At 49.3% G+C, this 25840-nt stretch overlaps 2 protein-coding genes across 3 annotated transcripts in view; one reads left to right on the top strand and one right to left on the bottom strand.

Moving 5' to 3' along the window:
* Window positions 1-6257, bottom strand: part of SUFU (SUFU negative regulator of hedgehog signaling) — a 99168-nt gene extending 92911 nt beyond the window's left edge. For both annotated transcript variants that reach the window (XM_076338919.1, XM_076338920.1), the window contains exon 1: window positions 6024-6257. In XM_076338919.1, coding sequence (XP_076195034.1) covers window positions 6024-6211 — 188 coding nt within the window. In that variant the 5' untranslated portion in view covers window positions 6212-6257. The remainder of the gene's footprint in view (window positions 1-6023) is intronic.
* A 2462-nt stretch (window positions 6258-8719) lies between these two features.
* On the top strand, window positions 8720-25683 carry ACTR1A (actin related protein 1A). The gene is made up of 11 exons (XM_076338918.1): window positions 8720-8841; window positions 14143-14207; window positions 15103-15178; window positions 15964-16089; window positions 16891-17015; window positions 17334-17550; window positions 20664-20756; window positions 21499-21673; window positions 22562-22623; window positions 22996-23036; window positions 23414-25683. The coding sequence occupies exons 1-11, from the start codon at window positions 8794-8796 to the stop codon at window positions 23514-23516; spliced, it is 1131 nt and encodes a 376-aa protein (XP_076195033.1). The 5' UTR covers window positions 8720-8793; the 3' UTR covers window positions 23517-25683.
* The last annotated feature ends 157 nt before the right edge of the window (window positions 25684-25840 follow it).

Here is a 25840-nt window from a genome sequence, read left to right as displayed (position 1 = left end):
CCTCCTGCCGCTCGCCATCACGTCTGCCCGCACAGAGGCAGGTCAGCTCCCCACCGAAGGAACGAACGTGCTAGACTGTTTTGCTCGCTGTTCACCCTGTCAATCATAAAACACACAGGTAGAAGCAAGCAAGAAGAGACAAGACATCAAACCACCTACCACAAGCATTTACAGAATAGTGTGAACAGCTGTTTAACTGTTTCCTGCCTCCAATTAACTTTTTCTTCAAGTAAAATACTCTCAACTGCTCCAAACAAGAAAATCCAAACTAAGATGACCCCCTTCATTCAAACCACTTATTACACACCAATTCCCCTCATCTGCATTGTCTGTTCAGACCCTGACTCTATCATCTGCAGGGCATGCCTGTGCTTCCATCACTAGCCCTGGGTGTTTGTGTATCATCATTATGCACACCACAACTGCTGCACAAAAAGCATTTGAGCACCTCAGTTTTGTTCCCTGATTGAAGTACCACTGCCTTACGTCAAACATTGGCAGACTTGGCAAGAAATACTTTCTCAGCATCTAGAGCAGAGCCGCCCATCAGCCTCTTGTAGCACCCTCCACCACCACTGCTCCGTGCCTCCTCGAAGTGTTTGTGCTTCACATGTGGAGATCCGTACCTTGCTTTACCAAGGAAGCTCTGGGATGATCAAACAGCAAAGCTTAATTGCAATTATCCCACTTAAGGCAAGCACCCTTCTCAGAGTCCCATCTAGCAGCACAGAGGAAACACTGGCGAGCATTTCAATCCTCAGGCATGAGAGGGTAACCAGGCTGCTGGTAGTAAAGCCGGAGTTAGACCCGTCAACTTCAGAAAACAGGCAATCAGTGCAGAAGATATTTAACCCTGAGCTTGCACAATTACCCCTAGATCACAATCACCGAGTACAGCAATTTCTTTAAGTTCATTTAGGAGACACCCTTGCGAAAACAGGGTTTTTCAGAGTTGGGGTAGCTGGCATTGCAGAACAGAGGTGCTAAAAAATCACTTTGCAATTCTTGATCAGCCTTGCCACAGAGCTGCAGCACCTGGTCATCTCCACAAGAGATTCTCCAGAGGAGTAGTCACCATGGCTGGACAGATGGATCCAACCCTTGCTGGTAGCTCATCGGTCTGGCAAGAGGCCGGCACCCAGTCGAGCTGACATGCAAAGCACCAGTAAGATGGTGTGTTGCAGGGTGAGCTCTGAGGAGGGTTAATGCACACAGGGACTCCCTGAGTTTATCACCTGTAGGAAAGATTGTGCCAGGAAGGGCCATGAGAGCAGGTTTCCTGTTGTTTCCAGAAGGCACCTACATACTCCACGCAGATTTCTAGTGACAGTGATACACTATTTGAAATCCTCTGCCCAACCTTATCAAGTCTGTACTAAGTAATATATCAGCTTGTTGTATTAAAAGGCCTGTGGGCTCTCTCCACAAGTGTGCTGTGCTGCCTCCCTCCTATGGCTGCAGGGAAAAAAAAAAAAAAGCAGAACAGGGTTATCTAACATGAGTGACTTTCCCTAGGACAGCTTCCCTCCTCTTAAGTCACATAAGGCCACCATGGTGGCTCCAAGCCAGCCCAGCTTCCCAGTGGGTCAGTCAAAGATGCAGCCCAGGATACCAGGGCAGGACGGAGGGGGTGAGCATCCCACCGCCAGTAATGGCACTGAGTCCATTGGCACGGGTCAAGTCAGAATTATGCAGCCTTCTCATATGACAAGCTGCATCTTTATGGCATAAAAGGCAAACTGGTGAGCAAGCATGGGGAAGGCATGTTAGACCCTGGGATGGAGCAGAGTTTGATCCTCAGTGGCAGCCTGGGAAAACCCAAAGTCTAGCAATAGCTTGAAACACTCAGAAGAAAAAAAAAAAGAGTCCCCCTCTGACATACCCCATCTCCACCTGTTCCCTCTCACCGGCACTAGGTCACAGTGGAGGCTGTCTGAGATCTCTGCCATAGATACCCATTCAGGTATGGGTATCTGAGGGCTGGCCCCGGCCAGCACGCAGGCTCCCCACAGCAGTAACTCCCAGATCCGTGATGGAAGCAGCCAGGCGGAAGCAATTCCAGCCAGGATAGTCACTCACCCCAAGGAGTGGCAGTGAACAGCAGCAGCCACACACAATTGTTATCTGACTGGGAAGACTCCAGAGCGAGGGAGGTCAATACACTGACCAGCAAACCAGTGTGAGCAATTAGCAAGTGGTCAGAGCAGGTGCGTAGGATTTGCAATGAAGGGAAAACACCTCCACCTGCTAAACAACAAGCATCTCCCACACACACAAAAGCTGCTTCCAAACTTTGACACCTTAGATGTCAAACGATTCGCACTAGAACACTGCAGAACACAGGCACTTTGACACTGACAACACACAAGACAAACCTTTAGACTGCCCTCTTTCAGGACAGGGACTGCTCCGCGTGCACGCTCCTCCCCAGGGCTACTCAAACGCATTCGTCAGGTCTGATGCAGACAGCGAGCAAGTCCTGCCTAGACTGCACCAGGCAAGCCAGACACCTCTCCCTCACTCCTGCTGGCAACCTCGCGCTTCTTTCCAAAGGCCAATCCTCTCTGGGGACCCGCAGCACAGTGCTACCCGGGAGGCGGCTGCGGCAGCATGGCACCAGCCGGCTCGGGGGAGCCAAGCTCTGCCGTGCACAGAGCAGACCCGGCCAGAGTTAGCTACCCACCGGTTTACACACTGCACAACAATCCAGACAGACCGTCTTTACTCCCTGAGAAATTTGGTAGACTTGGAAGAGAGTCAGACAAAAAGCCTGCAGCAGTGACTAATTAAATTTTGAAAAATACGCATCCAGGCCATATACCTATCCCAAAACCGCTGCAACTGCAGGAGCATCCAGCACTAGCTTTAAACCAGCTATCTGGAGCACAGCTAGTAACGTACCCATGGCAATAATGCCCAGCAAAGGCTAGTCAGCACAGATATTTATCCAGTTTCGGTAGCAGGTTTCACTGCTATGCTAACTAGTCGAGTGCCGCTAATGCCTGCTGTGGTACATCCTCCCGCCCACAGCTGCTGTGGCAGGGTTCGACCTTGTATCACAATCTACATATCAGTACATGCGTTCACACAAAGAGCTGGAAGCGTTGGAGGATTTTATTAGGAAGAGCCCAACTTCAAAGCCAGAGGTACAGTACAAATTTGTTACATTCTCTATTCATGGAGCTCATTCAGGAGCAAGAAGGGCAGCCTCGGGGGAAACCCGGTATTTGCATCTGCACCAAAAGTCTTCTTTTGACTGATGTTAAGAGCGCTCTGAAGTTTCTGTGGAAGGAGAAACCCAAAGTGTGCAGAGAGGAAAGAGCTCCACAATGGGAAAAAATTGGAAAATTCCCAATCCATTCACCCTGAAAAGTCCTCAGTGGATTGTTTGTAGTCACTTCCCAGCAGCTGACAACAGGCCTGCTTTTCACAGCTACCTTTTGACAACCCTCCAGAACTAGTTTGTGATCCCCAAGCGGCTGCAGACCAGTGTTTTTTGAGTGGTTTTCGAGTACATGGCCTAAGTTCAAGACAGGTGATGAAAAACCAACAGTCCAGCCCAGATTCTGCCTATTTCAAAACCTACCACAAAGCAAGGAAAGTACAATTTTATGCATCAAGGTATTTCACTTAGAGATATTCAATCACGTTTTAAAAATAAAAGCAGATACTGGATATCAACAGAGAGAAACTCCTTCTCAGCACATGCCCTTTATAAATAGAGCCAGGAAATTTTCCAAGAAGTTCCAATTGCAATCACGAACTCTCTCCCAAGATATGCAAATAGCTTTTAAAAAAACCCCACTAGTTCCATGAAATAATCCACGCAGCTAAACCCCTTCATTTAATAGGTATGCGATTCTGCAGATTCTCCAACATTACGAAGCAAGGATCTGCTCTGCCGTGCAAGCCAAAGAATACAACTTCAGCTCCCTGAACAAAAAAAAAATTGCTATTAACTATAGAGAAACTGATACGTATAATTAAAAGCTGATTAGCGTTACAGTATTTCTCCTAAGGCAGGGAACTTTGTTCAGCGATTTCCTCTTCTAATCCAAACCAACTAATAGCTGACAGCCCAGGCAGAGGACGACAGACTAGCGGAGAGCAAGCAGTGGCAGAAGTCATTCTACCATACTTAACAAAACCAAGCTCCAAGTTTCATCTAACAAAGGGAGAGAAAGCACCTGTAAGGTCCACATAGACTCCACCTCGCACAAGAATTTCCTGCACAGGACAGCAGTAAGAAGCTCACCTCTGATTTCTACGAGCAAAGCTCTCAGCTCCTGCTGCCAGCCGAGCTGGCAGTCAGAAGAACTGCTAAGTGGAAAATGCCAGGATAAACAGGCCTTCGCATTACTTCTTACTTGCAACTGGCCACCACTGCCAACAGCAGTTTTTCTAGTGTTTGAGCTCTAATTGCAGTGAAGCCCTAATCAACCCCTTAAGCAAACAAGCAGCAAGGTTTCTTCCCAAACAAGGGTCTCTGCCATTCTTCATTATAGACCTAAATCTTCCTCCATCCCACACAAATCTTACATCACTCTAGTCAGTATTGTTTTAAGCTGTTGACAGAAAAGAAGTGCTGACTCCCAAATCAAGGTGACTGGAAACTCATCAAGCTTGAATATCTTAAGATTAGAAATAGGTGTAAAAACAGTCTGATCAGACCACCACCGAAGCACTGCAGTACTGACCCACACAGATGATTAAGAAATTATTTGTATTTTGAGGTCTCAGATTTGCAACATCTTATCTCAGCCCACTGTGTCAGTTTAAGTACAAAAAAACCCCTAAGCAATAAGGGCTAACAGACATATTTCTTGCTAGAACCGCATAAAACCCCACGCTTCTTTGGAAGACAACAGCAATGGCTTGGCTGTCAGAGCAGAACACAGGGAGGATGTTATTCTGCTGTTGCTCAGGACTGAGCCAGATAGAGACATACAGGTTAAAATGAACTGTAAATAAAGAAGTTGAGCATTTACTAAACTTTTTCCAAGTGCTGGACTAGGGACTGGTCAACATCAGGTCCAGCAAACACTCGGGGGTTACCTGATCACGTTCCTTAGGCCCAGAAGAGGGGGCTGAGCAGCAAAGCGACAGTAAAAAGCAAAAGGAACTCCTCTTTGCAAAGGGCTAGACACTAAACACTTATCTCGATAGCTAAACATCCAAGTACTTCCTTCATGCCACTCTCCCACATAAACAACTGCTGTTACTGGTGTCAGACACTGTGTCAGCAGAGACGGTAAGCAGCAGATTCGCAGTCTGCAGTAACACATGGCTACACAAGGGCAAGAGAAGCTGGCTCTGCCCCGTGGGTTTTACGGGTACATGCACAGCACGCATCCAGCTTGGAGGCTGGAAAGCAGGTTCACTCTGGTCAGTGCTGGCCATACTCGAACCCCAAGCTCCAGGCCAGAAGACAGAGCTCATGCCTTCTGTCCAGGAGGGGAAACTCCAGCCCCCCACCCTCCGTGGGAACGCCTCCACTGAGTAACACACACTCCCTTTTCCCATGACCTGCCCCAGCCAAGGCCCTCATCAGCCATCCCTCACTCAGGGAAGCCCCAAGTCACCCCAGAAACCCCAATACATCCTCCTGTCTTCAGTGCACCCCTCCCCAGACCCCTCCTCCTGTTCCCAGTGCGTCCTCCTCAGGAAACCTCCCCAAGATATACCTCCGAGGCACACAGTTGTATCCCCAATGCCTCCTCCCCCAGCCCCACCGCACACCCCCAAACCTCTCGCACCTCACCCCAAACTCAGCACGCAAGCCCCAGTCCCTCTCCCCTTGCTGCAACCCTCCCCAGCCCCACTGCCTCCCCCCCTCCGCCCCATGCGGTGTCCCCAGCCCCACTGCTGCCCCCAAGCCTCCCCCAACCCCAGTGCTCCTCCCTCGCTCCACTGCTCCCCCCAAACCGTCTCCAACCCCACACAAGGCCCCCGGCCCCACTGCTCCCCCCCAGCCCCACACAAGGCCCCCGGCCCCCTCCAGGCCGCAGCCCCGGCCGCCTCACCAGTACTTGAGGATGGCGGTGACCTGAAGCGGGTTGGGCTGGTCGGGGTAGAGGCGGCGGCACTCGCCATAGATACCGTGCAGCCCCGGCGGGAAGAGCGACGGGAAGGAGCCGGAGCCGGATCCAGACCCCGAGCCTGAACCCGGCCCGCCCGCGGGGGGACCCCCCCCAGGCCGCACGCCCTCCATGTCCCGGCGGCAGGGACGGAGCGGCGGAGGCGGCTGGTCCCGGCGCGGCCCGCTCGGCTCCGCTCCGCTCCCGGTCCGACGCGCCCCCGGCCCGGCCCGGCCCAAGCGGCGCTGCGCGGCGCGGCGCGGCGCTGCGGGAGGAGGGGGCGGGCCCCGCTGCCCGGGCGACGGTGAGTGACACGGCGGCTCCACCAATGGCGACACGCGGCGCGGAGGGCGGCCGCGCCTCCTCCGCCCCCCCCCCCCCGCCACGCCGCGAGCGCGCCCTCTAGCGGCGGTGAGTGGGCACCGCGTGGAGCGGGGCGAGGGGCCCCGTGAGGCGCTTGAGGGGAGCGCGGTGCGGAGCTGCCGGGGGGGCACGGGGCTGTAGGGGAGTCCCGTGGGCGTGAGGGAGGGCCTGGGGGGGCAGGAGGCTACCGGCACCTGGGTGGGCCTGAGGGCAGAGGAAGGGTCCCCGTGGGGCGGCCTCAGGGGTCGCCCCGCGGCAGGAAGGGGCAAGAGGCCTGGGCAGCGCCGAGGTGGGCAGGGGGCCCGGCTGGCGGGAGGCCTGGGGCAGGGGCCTGGTGGGCACCTTCCCTGGGCCCTGGCTCGCCCAGGGGGCTTACAGCAGGGCAGGTCCCGTCCTGGGGCAGCTCCCCGGCCACAGCCACCCCCAGCCTTGACGCTCAAGCTTGTGGCAATATTCCCTAAGAAGCGAGGCTGTAAATTGCAGCGGTTCAGGAGCTGCTTCTGTTGGACTTCATCTGTCTGTGCAGCAGGGCCTGGGACAGAGAGCTGGGCGTGAGGCTTGGCACTCGCCTCCGTGCTGTTCATAACCCTGCGGTTCTGTGGGACCGTGGCTGTGCTTCGAGACATGGCCAGCTAATAGCCTTATTTCCTTCACTGCTGCTCTTACGGCTTTTGTTACTGCTACCTTTATACCTTCTCCAGTCCTCACAGCGCCTTTATTCTCCCCATGTACCTTTCTGTATTTGCACGTACCTCAGAGGCAGCTGTGAAGCGATGCAAAGTAGGTGAAGTTCAAGGGCTGTCTGATTGCGGATCTTAACCTGTGTACTAAGCACACTGAAGATCTGGCTCGTTCCTGAGTTGCAACATCTGTGGTTGTGCAAAGCCCTGTATGTGTGTGTGAGCTGGCATGTGTTCAGTAGTCCCATCTATCTTTGCTAGAGCAGTGTCCTGCTTTTTAATCAGCATAGAAAGAAAAATGAGCTATAGAGCGCTGAGACGATAGGATGAGTGCTCCTGCTTGGTGCACTTCTCATGTAAATAGCTGAGAGTTTGCTCTAAAATCCGTGTTCACAACATACCTTTTAGGAGATCACATATAGTCAGGAAGCTGGCAAGCAGACAAACAAATGACAGTCCACCAAGAGAGGAGGTGAGCAGTTGGTATTCTCGTGAATCGCTGCTTCCCACAGTGAACAATATTTCACTTGGCCCGTTACTGTGATACTACTTTTTGTGACATCTGCCCGCGAAGTCAATTACAGTCAACTGAGAAGGTAAATATAACGGAGTCACGTATGAAATGCTGTGTTGGCTTAATACACACATAACAAGTCTCTCCTGGCATTTACTGAGGTGATACAATACTGGTCTTGAAATAATTTTAACCCCTCCATCCTGTCGTACAAAAAACCCCTCTTTTACACTAGGTGAATGGTGAAAATCACTGAAGATAAGTATCTGAGACGAGACCGTCTGCTTGGGCTAAAGGCAGGAACTACAGAAGAAAAGTCTCGGCGTCTGCATGAAGGATGCGGGACAAGACAGGCGAGTTCTGAATCGGCCTTCGTGTACCCTTACCGGCATTGACGTTCACTTTAACCGATTTCAGGACCCAGTGTTGTTGCTCAGAGTTTCAAGTAAACATACCATTTTAGTGTCTTTGTCAGTCATCAGTTATTCAAAGTGCTTTTAGAACAGGTAGCAAATGGAAAACAACAGGGAACATGTTTAATACTTAGAATGCTTACTACGTGCATTCTTCGTACCGACGCTGCTTTTCTGGTTGCCATGCCTCAAAAAATGCAGAGAAACTAGGCACTACTCGGAGAGAACAGATGCATTATGACCAGCAGTTCGTAGAGATGATCCCGTGAAATGATGGGACAGTAAAACGCTTTCATTAGTGATAGATCCCCTCTACAGGAGGTGGTGCGATCGGTTTTTTTCTTTTCCTGTTAGAAAAAATAGGGGGAAAATAGGGGGGGGGGGGAATCTGTTAAACTGGAAAGCAGCCAATTGAAATGCAGTGCTTTTTGGTGGAAGCGCACAGCTAACCCCTGGAGCACAACAGCCACCACCCCAGTCAGGTTTCACGCCGAAAAGGCAAATTCCAGGCCGTGGGTACTTCTGCGGCGTTTCCTCCCCCCCCCCCCCGCACTACATCTCCCGGCATGCCCCGCGCCCGGCGCGCCTTCCCGTCAGGCGCCGCGCGGGGCCCAGACTACACTTCCCAGCAGGCACCGCCGCCGGAGGAATACATCACCCAGGCGGCTCCGCGCTGCCGTTCCGCGCGTGCGCCGCCGAGGGCTGGGCTGTTGCTCCCTGACGGGTGGCTGCGGCGGGTCCTCGCCATGGAGTCCTACGACGTGATAGCGAACCAGCCCGTCGTGATAGACAACGTGAGTGCGGGCGGCCGCGCGTCCCGGGAGGAGGGAGGGCGGGAAGGGCCCGCGGGCCGCAATCCCTTTGTCATCGGGGACGGCCGCGCCCAGCCCGCCGCCCCCACTCCCCCGCCGGCCTGGCCGCCGCCTCGGGCCCTCGTACAGCGCCGTACGCTGCGTCCTCGCAGGCCGCCGCCGGGGCGGGGCGGCCGCGGTTCGGCGCGCCGCGATTGGCTGAGGTGCCTGCCTGTCACCCGCCGGAGGGCCGCTGCCCCTCGCTGGTGGGGAGCGGCCCCCACCGCCGAGGTGCCTGCTGGCTGGGAGGGGCGGGGCGACCCCGTTGGCTGGGGCGGCTGTCAGTCAGCGGTGGCAGCCCGCTGTTACCTGCCGAAGCGGGGCTCCTCCCGTCCCGCCCTCGTGGAGAGCACCTGTGCTCATTGGCCGCTACAGCTGTCCGTCAGGCGGGGCCGCACCCCCGGCTCTGCGGCCCCGCCTTGTCCCTCTTTGTGCCTGGGGGACAATGGGGCCTGGCGGGCCCGGCCTTGGCCGGACTCCCAGCATGCTCTGGGGGCAGGCCTTGGCCGGACTCCCAGCATGCTCTGGGGGCGTCTGCTTTTCTCTGCTGGGCCATGCTGGAGGTGATGCCCTGCAGCCAACCCCCCCCGCGTCACAGGCCAGCTCCCTGACAGGCCCAGCGAAAGGGGGACGGCCACCCCCGGTACCAGCCACCTCCTCCCGGTGCACCCAGTCTAGTGGTCACAGCGAGGGATTGCCGGCACCCAAGGTGCCCGTTCCTATGCCGAAGCCCGCAGGAGGCAGAGCTCCTGAAGGAACTGCTCCCAGCACTGGTTGCATCAGCTTTAATTTGACAGTGGGGTGTGGTGTCGCAGATGGCTCCTCCTGGCTGATAATGCTTCTCATTAGCTCAAAGCAGACCTTCAACCTGTGTGTGTAATAGCTCAGTCTGAGATGAACGAGAGTGATTGCGTGCCTCGGTGAGATCCTTCTGGGTCCAGTTCTGATTAGCCCCATTCATGCTGGCCTCCCAAGAGAAAGGACTATCCAGGAAGGGGTGGGAGGATGGGCATATCTTGGAGGGAGCTTCCTTCAGTGTAGTGAGTCACAAATTCATGCTCCTCCCTTCTGACCTCTACTGCCAGTGATTCAGATTTTGTTGTTTCAGAGGGTCAGTGTTATGCTCCCTTCTTTCTCCATCATCCTAATTTCTGCTGAATCTTTTTGCCATATGACATGCGGACTTGCTAGCCTAGCACTTTTCAACCTCTTGCTTTTTTTCCCCATAAGCTGAATGATTATAGGTCTTCTCAGATCAAGCTAATTATTCTTCTGACCCCTTCTTTATTATTGATCCCAATTTCCTCTCTACAACTTGAGCTCTCTGATACAGTTTTGTTTTGTTCCTTCCCCTGGAATCACAGCAGAGAGATTTAGGTTAGACATTGAAGGAAGATATCTAATGGAAAAGGAGATTAAGCAGTAGAATTGACTATGTGGAGAAAAACATGTTATCTTCTTTACTGGAGACATTAAAGAATAAGTTAGGTTGATTGTTCTTAGAGATGACTGTAGTAACACTGACCCTGCTGTGGTGCCGAGTGATTAGCTAACCAGTAAAGTTATTTCCAGGCACTCTGGTACTGTGAGGATGAGTTTGTTGTGCTATAGTCATATAATAGCAGCCTATATCTAATTTCAGCCTGTCCTTTTGTTATTTAGTGCAATGATTGCCGCACCTGCTTCAGACCTGAAGAAGGGCTCATGTGCTAGCAACTGACTGTTTCTTTTTCTCATTTTATCAGCTGGTCTCTTATAAAAGCTAATTCTTCTTCCCTCTCTGATAAATGAGTTCCCTCCCTTCTCCTCCCTGTACAAGGAGTAGAATGAAGCAGTTGTTGTGACATCTGCCTTTAACGCTGGCAGGCTGTCAGCCGAGGAGCCTTGTGGTGACACTGCATTTTTGGTACTCTTCTGAGTTCAGGCAGGATGGGAAGTGGAGCTGCACAGAGCAGGTACTGCTGTTCCTGCTGCCTCGTTACTGCTTCTCCTCAGAGAGCTGCCTGCAGCTTTTCAAGGCTGAATGTTATCCCCCCCTCATGTATGTGTGTGTATGAGAGGGGGAAATGAGGTACTGAGCTGGTGAACAAGCCAGACCCCCCCAGTCCCAGCTCTGCTCTAGTATCTTGGCGTGTTCCAAAAAGGACATTAAGGTATGTAGCTAAAAACTCAACAAGGAGGTTTTTTTTTCTCTCACCAAACAGTACGCTCAGTTTCATGTTTTCAGCAGGGAGAGTTTTGTAATATATGGTGAGAGGTTGGAGCTGTACCTCAGCACAACCTTAATATTCTTCATTGTCTAATAAGTAATTTTTAAGAGTTGTGTTCCCATCTTGCACTCCAACAAGCTCTCTCTGAAATAAATGGTCTGGGAGCCCTGATGAACGTAATGCACGTGTAAATAGACAGCATGGTTCAGCTGTGGCCTAAGCAAGTGCAAATTCCTTGACCTCCATGGAATTGTCTCTGTTGACATAAAAGAGGATAAAATGTGGCTTTGTAGTCTAAGTGGTGGCATTTTAAACAGCTGAGCTGTCAGTAAGGGTCATTGTGTCTTTGGTTTGTTCTTGATCTTATAAAATGTGTATCTAATAAAATAGTTTTACAACAATATGAAATGTGCACTCTCCATAAAAAGTGCTATATGGCAGATTGACTCTCTTGGTGATTTCCATTTAAATTTGAGTCCTAAATGCATCAAGATGAATGAATGAATCAATGACTAGCTACAGAGCTAGTGGAAGAGGTATGTTCAGTTACTTCAAAGTACTCATGAGAATTTTCCATGAGATTATCTTCCTTGACCTTTACATTTGACATGTAGTTTTTCTTTCTTCTCTTATTCTTTTGCTCAGATTAAAAAAAAACAAAACAAAATGGGATGAAAGCCCAGCCAGGATAGTTACTGGTGGAAGGTTGTTCATTTTGAAATTCTTTTAAGTTTTAATAAATCGGAGCTTGTAGCAGAAGGGAGGATGCTTTTTTTTTTTTTGCTTATTTGAAACAAAGGTGAAAAAACAGGTCTTTACTTTAAATCTTCTGAATCAGCCAGGGTTATTTCAAAATTTAAACCTTATCCTGTCATTGTATAGGAATCTTAAACTGGTCTATAATAAATAGATTTACTCAGTGCACACATCTTCAAAGAAGTAAAATGTTTTCAAGAAAAATTGACTAGGTCAGAAAGTGCTGTCAGGTCTTTGTAGTGTGGAGAGAGCAAACAGCTGTGCTCGGTTTATTACAGGCACTTGGAAGCACAACTGTGTTAAGTCCCATCCTACCGGCACTTTCAAAACAGTCATTCGTCTTCTGAACTACTGACACATTTGGTTAACTTTGAACTTCAATTTGTAAATCTTAAAATGCATAACTTGCTGCGAGTCTCACCAGGACACACTGGGTAATTTTTGGCCTGGCATAAGGAAGTTTCGATCTCTGCGTTAAAATAGGAGCATCATTGTTCTCCTGAAACCACTTCCCAGCAGCAGACTGTGCTGGCAGCAAGATCAGTCATTATCTCGAATAAAATATTCAATAAGCACAATATTCTGATGTGGTTACGTTACTGTGTTTGATTCAACTTTTTTGCTACAAGGCTTGACAAAGGATGGTATTATTTCCCAGGTATAGAGTTGTTTATAAGATATGATAAGGAAAAACAAAATAGTGGTTTTGTGTTATTCCTTGCTTGACTTTGAAGTGAATAGCCAGAAGAGAGTCTGTCTAAAAAAGTCTTTTTAAAGCTTCACAGGCCACTTTGTCACACCAGTACCTGTTGGTGCAGACCCTGGGAGTCCCTCTTGCTCAGAGGGAGTAGTCCTGCCCAGGTGCTAGCTTGGGTGTGCTCCTTGAGCCAGCCTGGCTGCAGGCATTTGTCAGGAGACGAGGATTCGAGCAATCTATCTTTTATGTCGTCTATAACTGGCTAGGTCTGGTTTGTAGAGTGTTCCTGATACTCATCTCTTACAGATGCATCCTGGCAAATCTGACTCTGGCGGTTTTAAGGCAGGAGTGCCCTGGCCCTGGTGGCAGAGCACACATGCTCTGTGCAAAGCCCGGCACCTTGGCTGAAACTGCTGATGACCGTAGCTTGGGAATAAGGTGCTGGACTGTGAACTGGAGAGGCTGGGGCCTCCCCGCATTCCTTTCTGCTGAGCCTGCTCTGGCTGGTAACCTCTGGCACTGGAACGGGGCAGGCAGCTGGGATGGCAGCATCAGAAACTCCTGCAGCCAGAGCTTGTCTGGCAGAGCCCTGAGCAAACTCATTTGGCCTCAGCCTCCAAGTGAAAGCAATGATGCTGACCCATGCAGAGGTGGTGGGAAGGGGAAAGCAGTGGAGGAGCTGTGTTGCTACTCATTTTAAAATGCCCTGGGGCAGCCAAAATGTCTTTTTGGCCTCTTAAACAGAGCAGTCCTGCTGCAGAGCCCTTGAGAGTGAACAGGCACTTCATAGGTCACTGGTTTCAGTGCAAACTCACATGCTTTTCTCCCAGTACGGGATAAAATAGAACTGCTCCTCTTTCTGCAGGAGAGCTTGCTCCCATGGTAGTCTGGGATTATCAGTGAAATGGCTTATCTGAGGAGATCCTATAAAAATCCGCTCCTTAGCAAAACTTGGGTGTTCCTGCAAGCTGCTTGTTGTTTCAAGATGCTGTTCCCTTGTGCAGGGAGAGGAAGTGGAGGAGGGGAAGGAGCCAGAACAGATCCAAGTTGATGATGGGGTTCCCAGGATGCCTCCGGATGATACCGATGGGGACAGGAGCTGTGGGGCCAGATGTCCACACTGACTCCCTGCCAGAGCCTCCCTGTGTCTGGCTTTACCCACTCTGTGTTTGCTGCTTGTGCTGCTTTGAATGTCACAGAAGGCTTTTTGGATTTGCGCCTTTCTGACTGCCATACCTAATCTCTTCTTCCTTGTCCCTTTTAAACAAGCCCTGTCCTGTCAGCAGTGGCTCTTCCTGCCTCCAGCCCTTCCCCTTGCAGTCTGACTGGCACCTTTGTTCTTTCCAGACTCCGGTCTGGTTTAGTTCCCAGTGTCTCTTCTAACCAGATTTCTGTGACCTGCCTCTTTAGTGTTAGCTAGTTTATCCACCACCTGATCTTTTCCCTAGTCTCCACTCCAACCTGTTTCACATGGTCCTTTCCTACTCCCTTCTCTGACTTTATCCACCCTCCCTCCATCCTCTCTAAACCTGCTGCTTCTGAGAGGCCTACAGCTCATGTATTTATATGTTCCTCCCACAGGGCTCGGGCGTGATTAAAGCAGGTTTTGCAGGCGATCAAATACCGAAATACTGCTTTCCCAACTAGTAAGTATTCTGCTGGTCTTGGTAAGTTCTTAGTATGGTGTACCAATTCTTCGATACGTAGAGGGGAAGAATGGTCCGATTTTGTAACTGGAGAAATGAGTTATTCTTTTTCTGCCTGCTGCACAGAAGCATCAGGGAGAGGAGATCTCTGCTATTAAGTACTTCGAGATTTTCTTGGGGGGGAAAAAACAAACCATAGAAGATGACATATCACTTTGTCAGGCTCAACAACCAACCAAAGCTGTAGGCTCCTTTAGTCTCGAGACATTAGGACACCAGGAAAAAGACAAAGTTGGGACAAGAGGTGAAGACCTCTATTTCTTTGGTGTGTGGTCTGACATTTTGATTCCTGCCAAACTTCCTTGGAAGTTTTCTGAGAGTTTTACTGGAAGGACTGCTGGATCAGGAACGCTGAATAGTTACTGGCTTTTATTTTCAATAGGGTGGGTTTTTAATGAGTATATTTTTGTTCTGAGCAATGTCTTCTGTATGGTGAGGTGGGGTATGGGACTATAAATGTCTAATCTGAGAAGCCTACCTGAGGTCAGGCAACGCAATGTGGATCTATCAGCTCAGACCATTGCGCAGTCTAGCCATGTTCACCCCAGGCATTGTTGGAACAAATAAGTCCTGAATCATCAGGGAAAGTGTAGCCAGACTCAGCTGGCTTATGTCCTGCCAGTTCAGAAGTGTCTACACTCTGTTCCCTTCGCCTCTGATTCTGACATGAGCTCAGACAGAGCAAACCTGGGTCTGTCTGCACCTGGTAGTGCCTCAGACTCACCCGTTGCTTCAGAAGGTACTGGTTAGGAGAGAGAGGAACACAAAGTAGCTAATCCTTGGGTGCATCTGAGCTCTCTCTCTCGAAGCATTTATACTCTTGCCTCTGTTCTAGTGTGGGCAGACCAAAACACGTTCGTGTTATGGCTGGTGCTTTAGAAGGGGACATTTTCATTGGTCCAAAGGCAGAGGTAAGAAAACCTGTATACTGCACTTCTCCATATATCTCGGTATGCTGCTGTAAGGAGGGGCTGTAGCAATTGTGCTTAAAAGGGCTGTGGTTCCTTGGTATCAGCATATAGATCTGAAGAGCAGAATAGATTGTCACTTTTAGGTGTGTCCAAGGTGGAGTGGGAAGCTTCGTTAAATTCTTGTGCCAACCTGCTGACCACAGACCTTTTTCCCCAAGTCCTTCTGTATCTCTCGTTTTTTTTCTAGGCTACTTCTAGGTCTGTATGGTTACATCCCCATCTTTTTGACTGGGAACTTTAGAAATGGACCCTACTTGGTTGCCTTTTATCTCCCTGGTGTGGGCAAGAAGCTTGCTTTCCACAGTCCTGCTTTTGTCAGCATGTAGTCATATGGTCTCACATTTCTCGTGAGCCCTCCGAACTACATTCCCCAATACCACTCTGTTTTATGTTTTAGATCATGACTGAGCTGGTAGAACAAAGATACCATTTGATAGGTGTCTGTATGTTGGCTTGAAAACTGTTAGGATGGAATGTGCTCTGCAAGTGCCAGATTTTCCTACTTGGTATAAAAAGGCCTTGTTTAATCTCGTGAATACTTCTCTGGGAGAGATGTTTGTGATTAATGTTCAGTTTTTGCCCCATATGATAGAGATAAGTTGTCTTTTAGAGGAATCAAAAATAAGTGAGTCTGACAGATTAAATCATAGTCATAGTGCTCAGAAATGTGATTGTTTGTTTGAGTCTCTGACAAGTACGCTCTATTGTTGTTTCTGCTTGCTCAGGAGCACAGAGGTCTCCTCTCGATCCGATACCCAATGGAGCATGGCATAGTGAAGGACTGGAACGACATGGAGCGCATTTGGCAGTATGTGTATTCAAAAGACCAGCTTCAGACATTCTCAGAGGAGGTGAGGTACCCCATTGTGTAATGGCACAGGCATCATTCAGTGTGTGTATAACACCAGGAGCCTTGGAACTCCAAGAAAGAGATGGGACTTTTCCTTTGCTCTTCTTTCTAAATGTGTCTGTTGTTAAATTGGGCTCTTTCACTTCTTGGGAAGATACTGCACAAGAAGTGTCCAAGCAGAATTCCTCCCCAGATCTAATGTTCTGGCCTGACTGAAAATCTGACTTTCAACATTTGTTATTCACACTGTCTCTAATGATTCTGCTCTAGGCCAAGTGCTTCTAACTTTTCCTGTTCTGCCTGCGCATCAGGCATATCCACTCAGCAGTGACATGACTTGAAGTGAGGAGGGAGAAAACCACAATCCTGTGGTCTGGAAGGAGCTGACCAAAAAAATTATTAAATGACTGAAAGCAATAGGTTGTATAAGTGGAGTAGGAATATTTCTGCCTGTTCATGCTAAGACCATATGCCTTCACCCTTTCTTAGGGTCTGTGTATTTTGGCTAATCTGGCTGACTTTTGGCACTGAGAGTCATCTTGTTCACCCTTCACAGGACAGGGTCACTCACAGAGCAGATTTTCTAACATTTCATCATAACTAGACCAGAGTCCTGCTGGTCCTCCTACTTAATAGAGGTTATTCACAAGCTAAAACAGCTCAGTACCTGGAATTATTCCCTTCTACCTGTCCTCTTGCACCAGTGGTTCCTAAAGGGAATAAATATACAGAGCAGAAATTTTCAGGAACACGCATCTAGTTGCCTCCTGGTTATTGCAGCACGGCTCCTTTTCTTTACCAGCATCCTGTGCTGCTGACGGAAGCACCCCTAAACCCACGCAAGAACAGAGAGCGTGCTGCTGAGGTGTTTTTTGAGACCTTCAATGTGCCAGCATTATTCATCTCCATGCAAGCTGTGCTTAGCCTGTAAGTGTGTTTCATCTTTGATTTGTGCTTGTGAAATGTTGCTGTGGAATCCATTTTTTCACAAACCAAAAAAAACCTGCAGAAGACCACACTGATGTCTGACTGACCCCTTTTCAAGCAAGAACTGAAATTCAATTTTAATTTCTGTAATAAAGAGTTTACAGGAATTTGCTGAACTATGATGAGAACTAGGTTTTGGGGTTTTTCTAGCCCCTGTTCATGTGAAATCTCTGCTCCCTGAGTTGAGCCTGGATGTGCTGCATGCTTGGGGTCACTTTGAATTGCTTGTTCTGACTTGATTGTTTGCCTCTTTGCTAGCTACGCTACTGGCAGGACTACAGGAGTGGTGCTGGACTCCGGGGATGGCGTTACCCATGCAGTTCCCATCTATGAAGGCTTTGCCATGCCTCACTCCATCATGCGGATTGACATTGCTGGCCGTGATGTCTCACGCTTCCTGCGTCTCTATCTGCGGAAGGAAGGCTATGACTTCCACACAACCTCCGAGTTTGAGATTGTCAAGACCATCAAGGAGGTGATGCACTGTCTGTTTCTGTGTTTATCCAAGAAGGGATTTCTGCCCAAGGGAAGTCATGACTTGTGAAATCTAATGGGAAGTGCCAGCCTACCTAGCTCTGCACCTCATTTCTTTATCTACCTGAGTGACTAGGGCCACTAAGATGATTAACGGACTGGAGTGTCTCTCATATGAGGAAAGGCTGAGAGCTGGGACTGCTGAGCTGCGAGAAGAGAAGGTTGGGGAGGATCTCATCAATGTATATAAAGGTCTGAAGGGAGGGTGCAAAGAAAACAGAGCCAGGCTCATTTCAGTGATGTTGAGTGACAGGACAAGACGCACAAACTGAAGCACAGGAGGTTCTGTGTGAACATAAACTTTTTTACTGTGAGGGTGACCAAGCACTGGCACAGGTTGTCCAGAGAGTTGTGGAGTCTCCATCCTTTGTGATATTCAAAAGCCAGACATGGTCCTGGGCAACCTGCTCTGGGTGACCCTGCTTGAATGAGGGGGGTGGACAAGATGACCTCCAGAGGTCCCTTGCAACCTCAGCCATCCTGTATTCTGTGAGACTTACAGTCAAGGTCACATCTAATCCCTGTTGAGGGACTGTTGACATGGAGGTGAAGACAGGCTGGTGGTTCAGAATCTGCTTTGCATTTATCTGTGTTGCAGTTTCTCAGGGTCTGATGATATCTTTCGCTAGTGTTTGTTTACCCTTCAGGGCAAGGCTCTGTAAAATCCATGGCAGGTAGGGATCACAACTGGGATATTACAAGTTGCTTTCCCCCCTGCCCATGAAAGAATTCACGCAGCATTCACGTTTACAAAAGCTTCCCCTCTTTACAGGGTTTGCAGTCTTTAGTGACCTTAGAGCTATGCAGCAGTTTGGAAAGGCATGATTAAGTTCCCTAGCAAAGCAGTTACCTTGGCTTCTGCTGTGTGCCAAGAGAGGAGGACAGAGGTGGGACAGCAAATAGTAGCTCAGAGCTGGTGACTGCTCACAGCAGCTTTGCGGCATTGCCATGCTCACACAGATGGGTTGCGCTCTGATTTCAGCAAGGCTAAAGTGAAGGCTGTGTGTGACTCCGGGCTGCCTGTGCATCCATGCCTTCAGTACCATGGGGTCAGTCCTCAGATCGGTACTGGCTGTCATGCCTGGCAGTTGCTGCCATGTTGCAGGCCCCCATCACAAGCTATGATTGCTGCAGATAAGTCTGGGCTGAGTCAGCAGCCTGTGCCAGGGCTTGAGAGCGTTAATGAGCTATTCTTGAGCCTGTGACCTACAGGCAAAGGACTGTAATGGAAATAGTTTGCTTGTTCTGCATGGCTGTAGCTCAGCGTGGCTGTGCTGAGGGAGCAGTGCTTGTGCTTCATGTCACGGTACAGCTGAATGGCTTCTGCCTGTTGCCCAGAGCAGGAGACTGCATAGGATTGTAGGTTTTGACCCAGTAGCTGCTCTCTCTGTTCTCCAAGTGCTGATTGCTGAATGGGAGATAAAAGCTGACTTGTGCAGATACTGCAGCATCTGTGGACCAGAAGATCTAGTGATCGGAGGCTTGCTGGAGAACTCTTTGCTTCAGAAGCAGCCTGTTTTGTACCAAGCATCAGTTGCAGTGCAATTGCAGTGTTCTTAACGGGACAAAGCAAGAGACTTGTACTCTTCATAAATGGCCAAGGCTCTCTTTGCATCTTGGGTGATGAAACTATTAAAAGACATTGCTGACTGTTAAATGCAGTGTCTTGCACCAGTGCAATCTTTTCTCTGGACTATATGCTTGGGGAAACAAAGAGCAGGGAAAAGTGAGCCAAGTCCTGCTTTGCATACTGACTGCTCTCAGCAGTGAGACTGTTGAAGGGAGGAAACAACCTGATGTTCGCTCTCCAGCCTACACCTTTTGCTTTACTTTAAGATTAATTTTAGCTGGGGAAAGTGTTGCAGATTTCTAGGATATATGTGCCTGGAACTTGCAGTGAGATTTCTGTTGATGCTGGTGCCATTTGTGACTTGATTTGCAAATCTGAGGGGTTGAGTGTGGCTTCTTGTGTTTGCAGCTTTCTTGTCTCAGGAGAGGTTTGGATATGCAGCCTGAATGTGCCGTGGCAAGCACAAAGCTGAGATCCTGGACATGGGAGTTTCTCAGTCCCAAAAGCTGCTTGTGATCTATTGGAGTCTGTCTGACTCGATTTTTTTTAAAAATTTTTTTTTTAAAGGGGAAAAATATTAGGAAAGAAATTTGGGGATATTGAAAAGTCTAGAGGATAAATTACCTTGAAAGGGGAACCCTTAATACCCACTTCAGTGCAAACGTTGTTCTTTGTTTCTTGGTTTACTGTGAGGTACACCAAACATGACTGGACAGGGTTTTGGGCAGCCTGCTCTAACTGACCCTGCCTGAGCAGGGGGGTTAGACTAGGTGATCTCAAGAGGCCCCTTCCAACCTAAATGTTTCAGTGATTCTGTTTAGAGATTTTTTTTTTTTTAATCCCCAAATGATAACAATTTTGAATAACAAAGCTTACTTTGGAATAAAAAAATATGGGGTGCTGGAGCAGTTTGAAAAGTCAAAGTATTTTGTTTCCTGTAACTCAAAATGTAGGTGGGCAATAGGAAGTGAGCAGCTTAGATCATGTTAAAAAATTTTTTGCTGTTAGCTATTAGTTATCGTTTATCCTGTTGAAATGTAATAATGGACTTTGTTCATGCTCCTAATCTGCTGCAAAGTTACCTGAGCCCACCTTTTATACAAGGTTAATGTCACTAAAGGTTTCAGGTGATTGTTTTACGTTGCCCTACAGTAGGTTGGAAGCGCTCACGGGATAGTTACCTCATCTGCACTAGAGGGAGGTAACTTCTAAGCAGTAAGAGAGAGCTGGAAGCAAGAGGTGAGCAGCAGCTAGAGGGGAAGTGGGTATCCTTGATGTCTTTAATCATCACATGGACCTGTAGCATGAATAGATATTTTACCTGATGTGAACCCAAAGGGTCTTTTCCCCAGCACAAAATATTGTTGAAATTGGTCTCCCCAAGGGATACATGGATTTTGATTGTTAGCGAGAAAAGTATTTTATTAGAGGCATTTGGGTCTACCCTTCTCATCTCCCTCTCCCTGACTCTGTTTCCTCTCCAGCGTGCCTGCTACCTGTCAATAAACCCCCAGAAGGATGAGACTCTGGAGACCGAGAAGGCTCAGTACTACCTGCCGGATGGAAGCACTATTGAGGTCTGTAAGGACCACCCTCAGACGATTCCTAATGTGAAGCACCGGGTTTCCAGAATAGCCTTCTGCCTAGTGATGGGAAACTTAATGTGGTGTTAGGTGGGAGGGGATAGTTTTAAAAGACCAGAACTCATCCCAGGCTGTTGACTGGGCACTAGAATTTTTAGGGGGAAGAAAACATTATTAGAAACCTCACAACTTCTACTGGAAATCCTGGGTGAGGATGCAGCGTGACCATGGGGACTCTGAGCTGTTCGAGTGCAGGCTCTGATCCAGCAAATCTCTATGTGGATCAGGTATGGAGTGTGGGTAGTTATCAGCGCACTAAATTCAGCAGTGGTTTTGTGTGTGGCTTTTGTCCTGCCTAGAGGTGCAGAAACAATTGCTTTGAAGAGTGAGTTAGGAATACTCCTCAAAAGACTGAGCCCTCTATAGAATGGTTAAGGGAGAGGAAATACAGGTCTTACCTCCAGCACCAGGGGTGGATCTGCTCCCTTTTCTGCCAGTGACCTGCTGTATGGGGCTGAGCAAGTTTCTTCATCTCTTTCATCTGCAAAATAGAAATAGCGCCTTTTCTAGGAGCAGTAGACCAAACTGGCGTTCACTTGGGAGCTAGTGATGCATGAATGTCCAGAAAACTTCATTACTCTGAAGTTTCACCTAAGAAAGGCAGGCCCAAACTGTAGACAGTGAACAGAGCCACACTGCTCTCTCTTCCCCTCTGTGCTAAATTCTCCCCTTGCAGATTGGCCCAGCCCGTTTTCGAGCCCCGGAGCTCCTGTTCCGGCCAGACCTGATAGGGGAGGAATGTGAAGGACTCCATGAAGTGCTCGTTTTTGCCATTCAAAAATCAGACATGGACCTGAGGCGAACGCTGTTCTCCAACATCGTGCTGTCTGGAGGCTCCACGCTTTTCAAAGGTTCCTGTCTCTCCTCTTTCAGTGGGCTGTGACATACCTGATCTCTTGCTTCCTTCTCATGTGAAACTGGAAAGATAACCTAGATCACCCAACTTGTCCTGTGGGGTGAGGGCTGTGGGAACTCTGCTCTCGGGGGGGGGGGGTGGTGGTGTTACTGTCTAATTTTCTGAGTCCCTGTCATACCCTTCTGGGTATGCAACACACCTCTACCCTTGTACATCACTTCCTGGGCTTGAAGGGCTTTTATTGCTTTCCTCCTGTCACTCTGCTTGTGTCAGGACTGAATAGCCGTGTTCATTCCTGCTGCTGTAGTTCAGGATATTTGAGACGAGGTACCTAAAAGGCTCTTGCATTTCCTAAGGTTCCTTTAGGTCTCTGGTGTGTGAGAGAGTCCAGTGCTCCTGGTACTGCATGAAGTGTCAGCTACATATGTAAAAGATGTGCAGAAAGCTTCCTACCCATCCCCTCAGGGCTCAGCTGGTTCCCATCGACTTAAAGATATCCTCTGCCAGAACCCGTCAGCCTTTTATCCACAGGTGGACATCTCCAGATAGGTCTGGTCTTCCCGTTCAAACGCTGTTCCCCCGTACATAATGGGCTGGACACAGGAGGAATGCCCAGGGAAGGAGGAGGTCCTAGCTAAAATTCTTGTTAGCTTGTCTCAAGCTGCTGCTGAGGGATAGAGCCCGCTGTGCCAGTGTTTGAGGTCTGAGTGAGACAGAATCCCGTTATCTCGCTGGCTGTGTTCTGTGCCTCTCCAGACGGGTGTCTCTGAGATCTGGAGTGGGATATTTGAATAGGACTGCAGCGGACACATCCACATTGTTAGTAGATGGAACTTGGGATTTCGCCGAGGGGCTCACACTGCACTTTTTCTCTCTTGTATAGGCTTTGGTGACAGGCTGTTGAGCGAAGTGAAGAAACTAGCTCCGAAGGACGTCAAAATAAGGGTAGGAGCAATCTCTTGTGTTTATCACTTACTATGTGTGTTGTTCTGTGGCCTTTAAAGAACCATGCTGAGAGTGCAGCTGCCATTTGCTTCAAACCAGAAACGACTTTCCTGAGACAGCCCAACAGTATTTGCTGTTGTGATGAAAACCTGTTTGGTTTCATCACTGAGAAGGTGGCTCCTCTGACAACGTGACCCCTGTCCAGGATCCTGGGCCACAGTGGCTGTTTTGGGGAGGCTGCTGGGTGTCTTTCTGGTGGGAGAGATCATACCTATGTTTGTCAGCTGTTAGCTGTAGTGAAATGGGGGCAGTGTGCCAGGAGGAGCAGACTGGAGCTTGGGAAGGCACTGACTGATTCTCTCTTTCCCCCAGATATCAGCTCCTCAGGAGAGATTGTATTCCACGTGGATTGGGTATGTACTGCACAGTGACACGTCTTGCTGTGGGATGAGGGCTGGGGGGGCGCAGCCTGTCGGCACTCACACTGTTGTCCTTTCTGATGCTGTGTGTCAGGGGGGTTTCATCGTTCAGCTGCGTGGTGCTCAGCGTGTTACTGGAGCAGCAATCAGCAGGTCGTTTGGGAGGGGGTGGCTGTAGTGCCAGCACGTTTGAGGATAAGAGGAGAGGAAGTGATTGTCCAGAGAGCGTTTCAGTTGTAGATAACTGGGAGCTCAGCACCTTTCTGACATGGGGAAGTGTCACACAATAGAAACAGCTCATCTCTGCAGAGATGGGATGAGAGTGCCCCCAACATCTTCCTTTAACCCATAACATGCCTGTCTCTCCCCAGGGGCTCTATCCTGGCCTCACTGGACACCTTTAAGAAAATGTGGATTTCGAAAAAGGAATATGAAGAAGACGGAGCTCGTGCCATCCACCGAAAAACCTTCTAGTGCTGGGACCTGTCCTCAGTCTCCTCCGAAGACTCACTTCAGTTCTAAACTCGCTTTTCTGAGTCCGAGTGTCTGAGAGCTGCCTGTGTGTGTGTGTGTGCGCCAGCATGCCCCGATGTCACTGAGCAAAGACAACAGCAGCAGGAGGGTTGTATCAGTACTACTAACTTCTTATTTTTTTTATTTTATTTTTGTTGGGTTTTTTTAAATGGAAAGGAGGAAATACCAGTCTGAATTTCTCCAGAATGGCCCATTCCTTTTTCATTTCAGTCCCTTAATTTCTGTATCACAATCACATTTGTCACTGTAAAACAAACAAGCAAGCAAAAACAAAGGGAACAGCTTATAGAAACTGCCTAGCAAGCCAGAAGGGAGCCAACCACTGCAGACTGCTCACGCAGGCTTTAGTCAGCCCAACTGCAATCCCTGGATTGTCTGGAAACACATAGCTGAGGCCCCATAGCTACTTTCTTCAGCAGTGTCTTCACCATCAGTAGGTTTTTGAAGTTGTTTTTAATACATTTTTTATTAAGAGAAAGCACATTCTCAACAGTTAAGCCCATTTGCCCCCACTGTTTTTGGTGCGTGAGTGTGTGTACGCGTGTGTAACTTCTTAGCCTGATGTGTGGGTCTGCACCACAGCTGGAGAAGTTGGTGATAGGACTTAGTTTGTATTGCATGGAGTAGAACAAAGCAAATCTAATCCGCTATCATTGTACTAGACGGTTATTCTCTCGTACCTTGTTTTAAATACCTTTTCTCCTGTGGAAGCAAGTGCCCCAGAGTGGGGGTGAAGGCACTTGTGTGTGTTCCCTCAATCTGCCAAGATTCACAGTGCTGAGTTCTCATGTTCTTTCTCTGTAAGAGTCGAGGCTGTTTCCCTCCTTCCTGCCGTGTCAGGGCAAAGGGAGCATGTATTTGCAGCCAGGCATAACTCTTGTGTACTTTATCCATTCTGGGGCAAAATAATAATTGGAAAGGTGCATTGTAATGTAAGAATTGTTTTATTTATTGAAATGTCTGAGGATATCTCAAATACTGACCACAGCACCTGGGAATTATGCTTTGGGTCTTCTTTGAACACCTGTTACCCAGCAGTCTGTTGTTCGATGTTAACACTGTTTACAGCACACATGCTTAGCGAAATAGCCAGCCCTGCGGCACCACCCCGTAACTGCTCTTTAGGGAGTCTTGCTGTTCTCTATGAATACACTAAATGAGAGGACAATAAACTGTACCGGGACGTTGGTGGGAGCAGCAGGTTTGTGAGCGGGAAGCTGTCACGCTGGCTGTGTTCTGCTGTACTGCGTATGCCTTTCTGCTCACCTGGTGGCTGCTTTGCTTCTACCGCTTTTCAGCGATGGGCAGGCCTACAGACCCGCTTGCACTGGGTTGTGCTATGGTTTCCCCTTTAGGTTTTTCTTACGCATTATTTGGTGCTCTTTTCTTTCTCCAGTGTGGATTTTCTGCAGTACCTGACAGTAGCAGTGGAGCTGGAGTTGCTCGGTGGCGGTTCCTCCCTGTTCCCCTCCTTTCTGTTCATTGCCACACATCACCTTGGGGTCACCCTCGAGTGCAGAGGTGGGGTAAGAGCTGGAGGGCTGCCGCAAAGGTGCGGCAAAAGCTGGTGCAGTGCCCCGGCTGAGATGAATGTAAGCAGCAGCATGCAATGTGCTGCCCCTGCGGGAACCACGTTCTCGGGGCTCACCGCTGGGCTCGGAGAGGCTGTAGGCAGGCAGGTGCGGTGGTCTCTTCCCAGCTGAGGCCAGGTTGCTTGTTCACCTACCCCCATCAGAGCAGACTCTCTTTTTTAAAGCAAGAACCTGTCAGGTAGAAGAGAGCCGTCAATGCTCAGCCTTCTGCTGGAAAATCAGTTGCGTTCTTGCTGGTTTGCTGCAGTGTGCAGAGGGGAAGCAGCAAACCCCTCTGGGTTCAGTTACCACGTGCTCCAGGCAGTGCCTGTGATCTCTTCCTCCCCTTCCCAGCCCCTCTGCTGGCCTTGCAGAAGCAGCAGTGCTCCATTTTGTAACCTGCAGTGACCGGACAGAAAGGTGCCATCTCCAATCTAGCATTCATTTGATCTGCCTGACTGTTCCCTCGCACACTGTCCAAACCATGTTGCCTGGTGGTGCCCAGCATACTTAAATAAAGTTATTCATATACAACCCTCAAGCCTCCTGGCCTCATCTTCCCACATTTGCAATTTTAAGGAGGCAGTTTGTGTTCTTCTCTTGCCTGTGCAGAATTGTTGCTGGCCAGTCTCTGCAAGGAGACACCATCTCTGGTCCAGGACTGCCTTCCTGATCTGGCTTTTGAGCTGAGGG

Source organism: Aptenodytes patagonicus, chromosome 5, assembly GCF_965638725.1.
Source record: "Aptenodytes patagonicus chromosome 5, bAptPat1.pri.cur, whole genome shotgun sequence".
Classification (NCBI taxonomy): Eukaryota; Metazoa; Chordata; class Aves; order Sphenisciformes; family Spheniscidae; genus Aptenodytes; species Aptenodytes patagonicus.
Note: the sequence above shows the minus strand (reverse complement) of the source record. Positions and strands in the feature narration are given on the sequence as shown.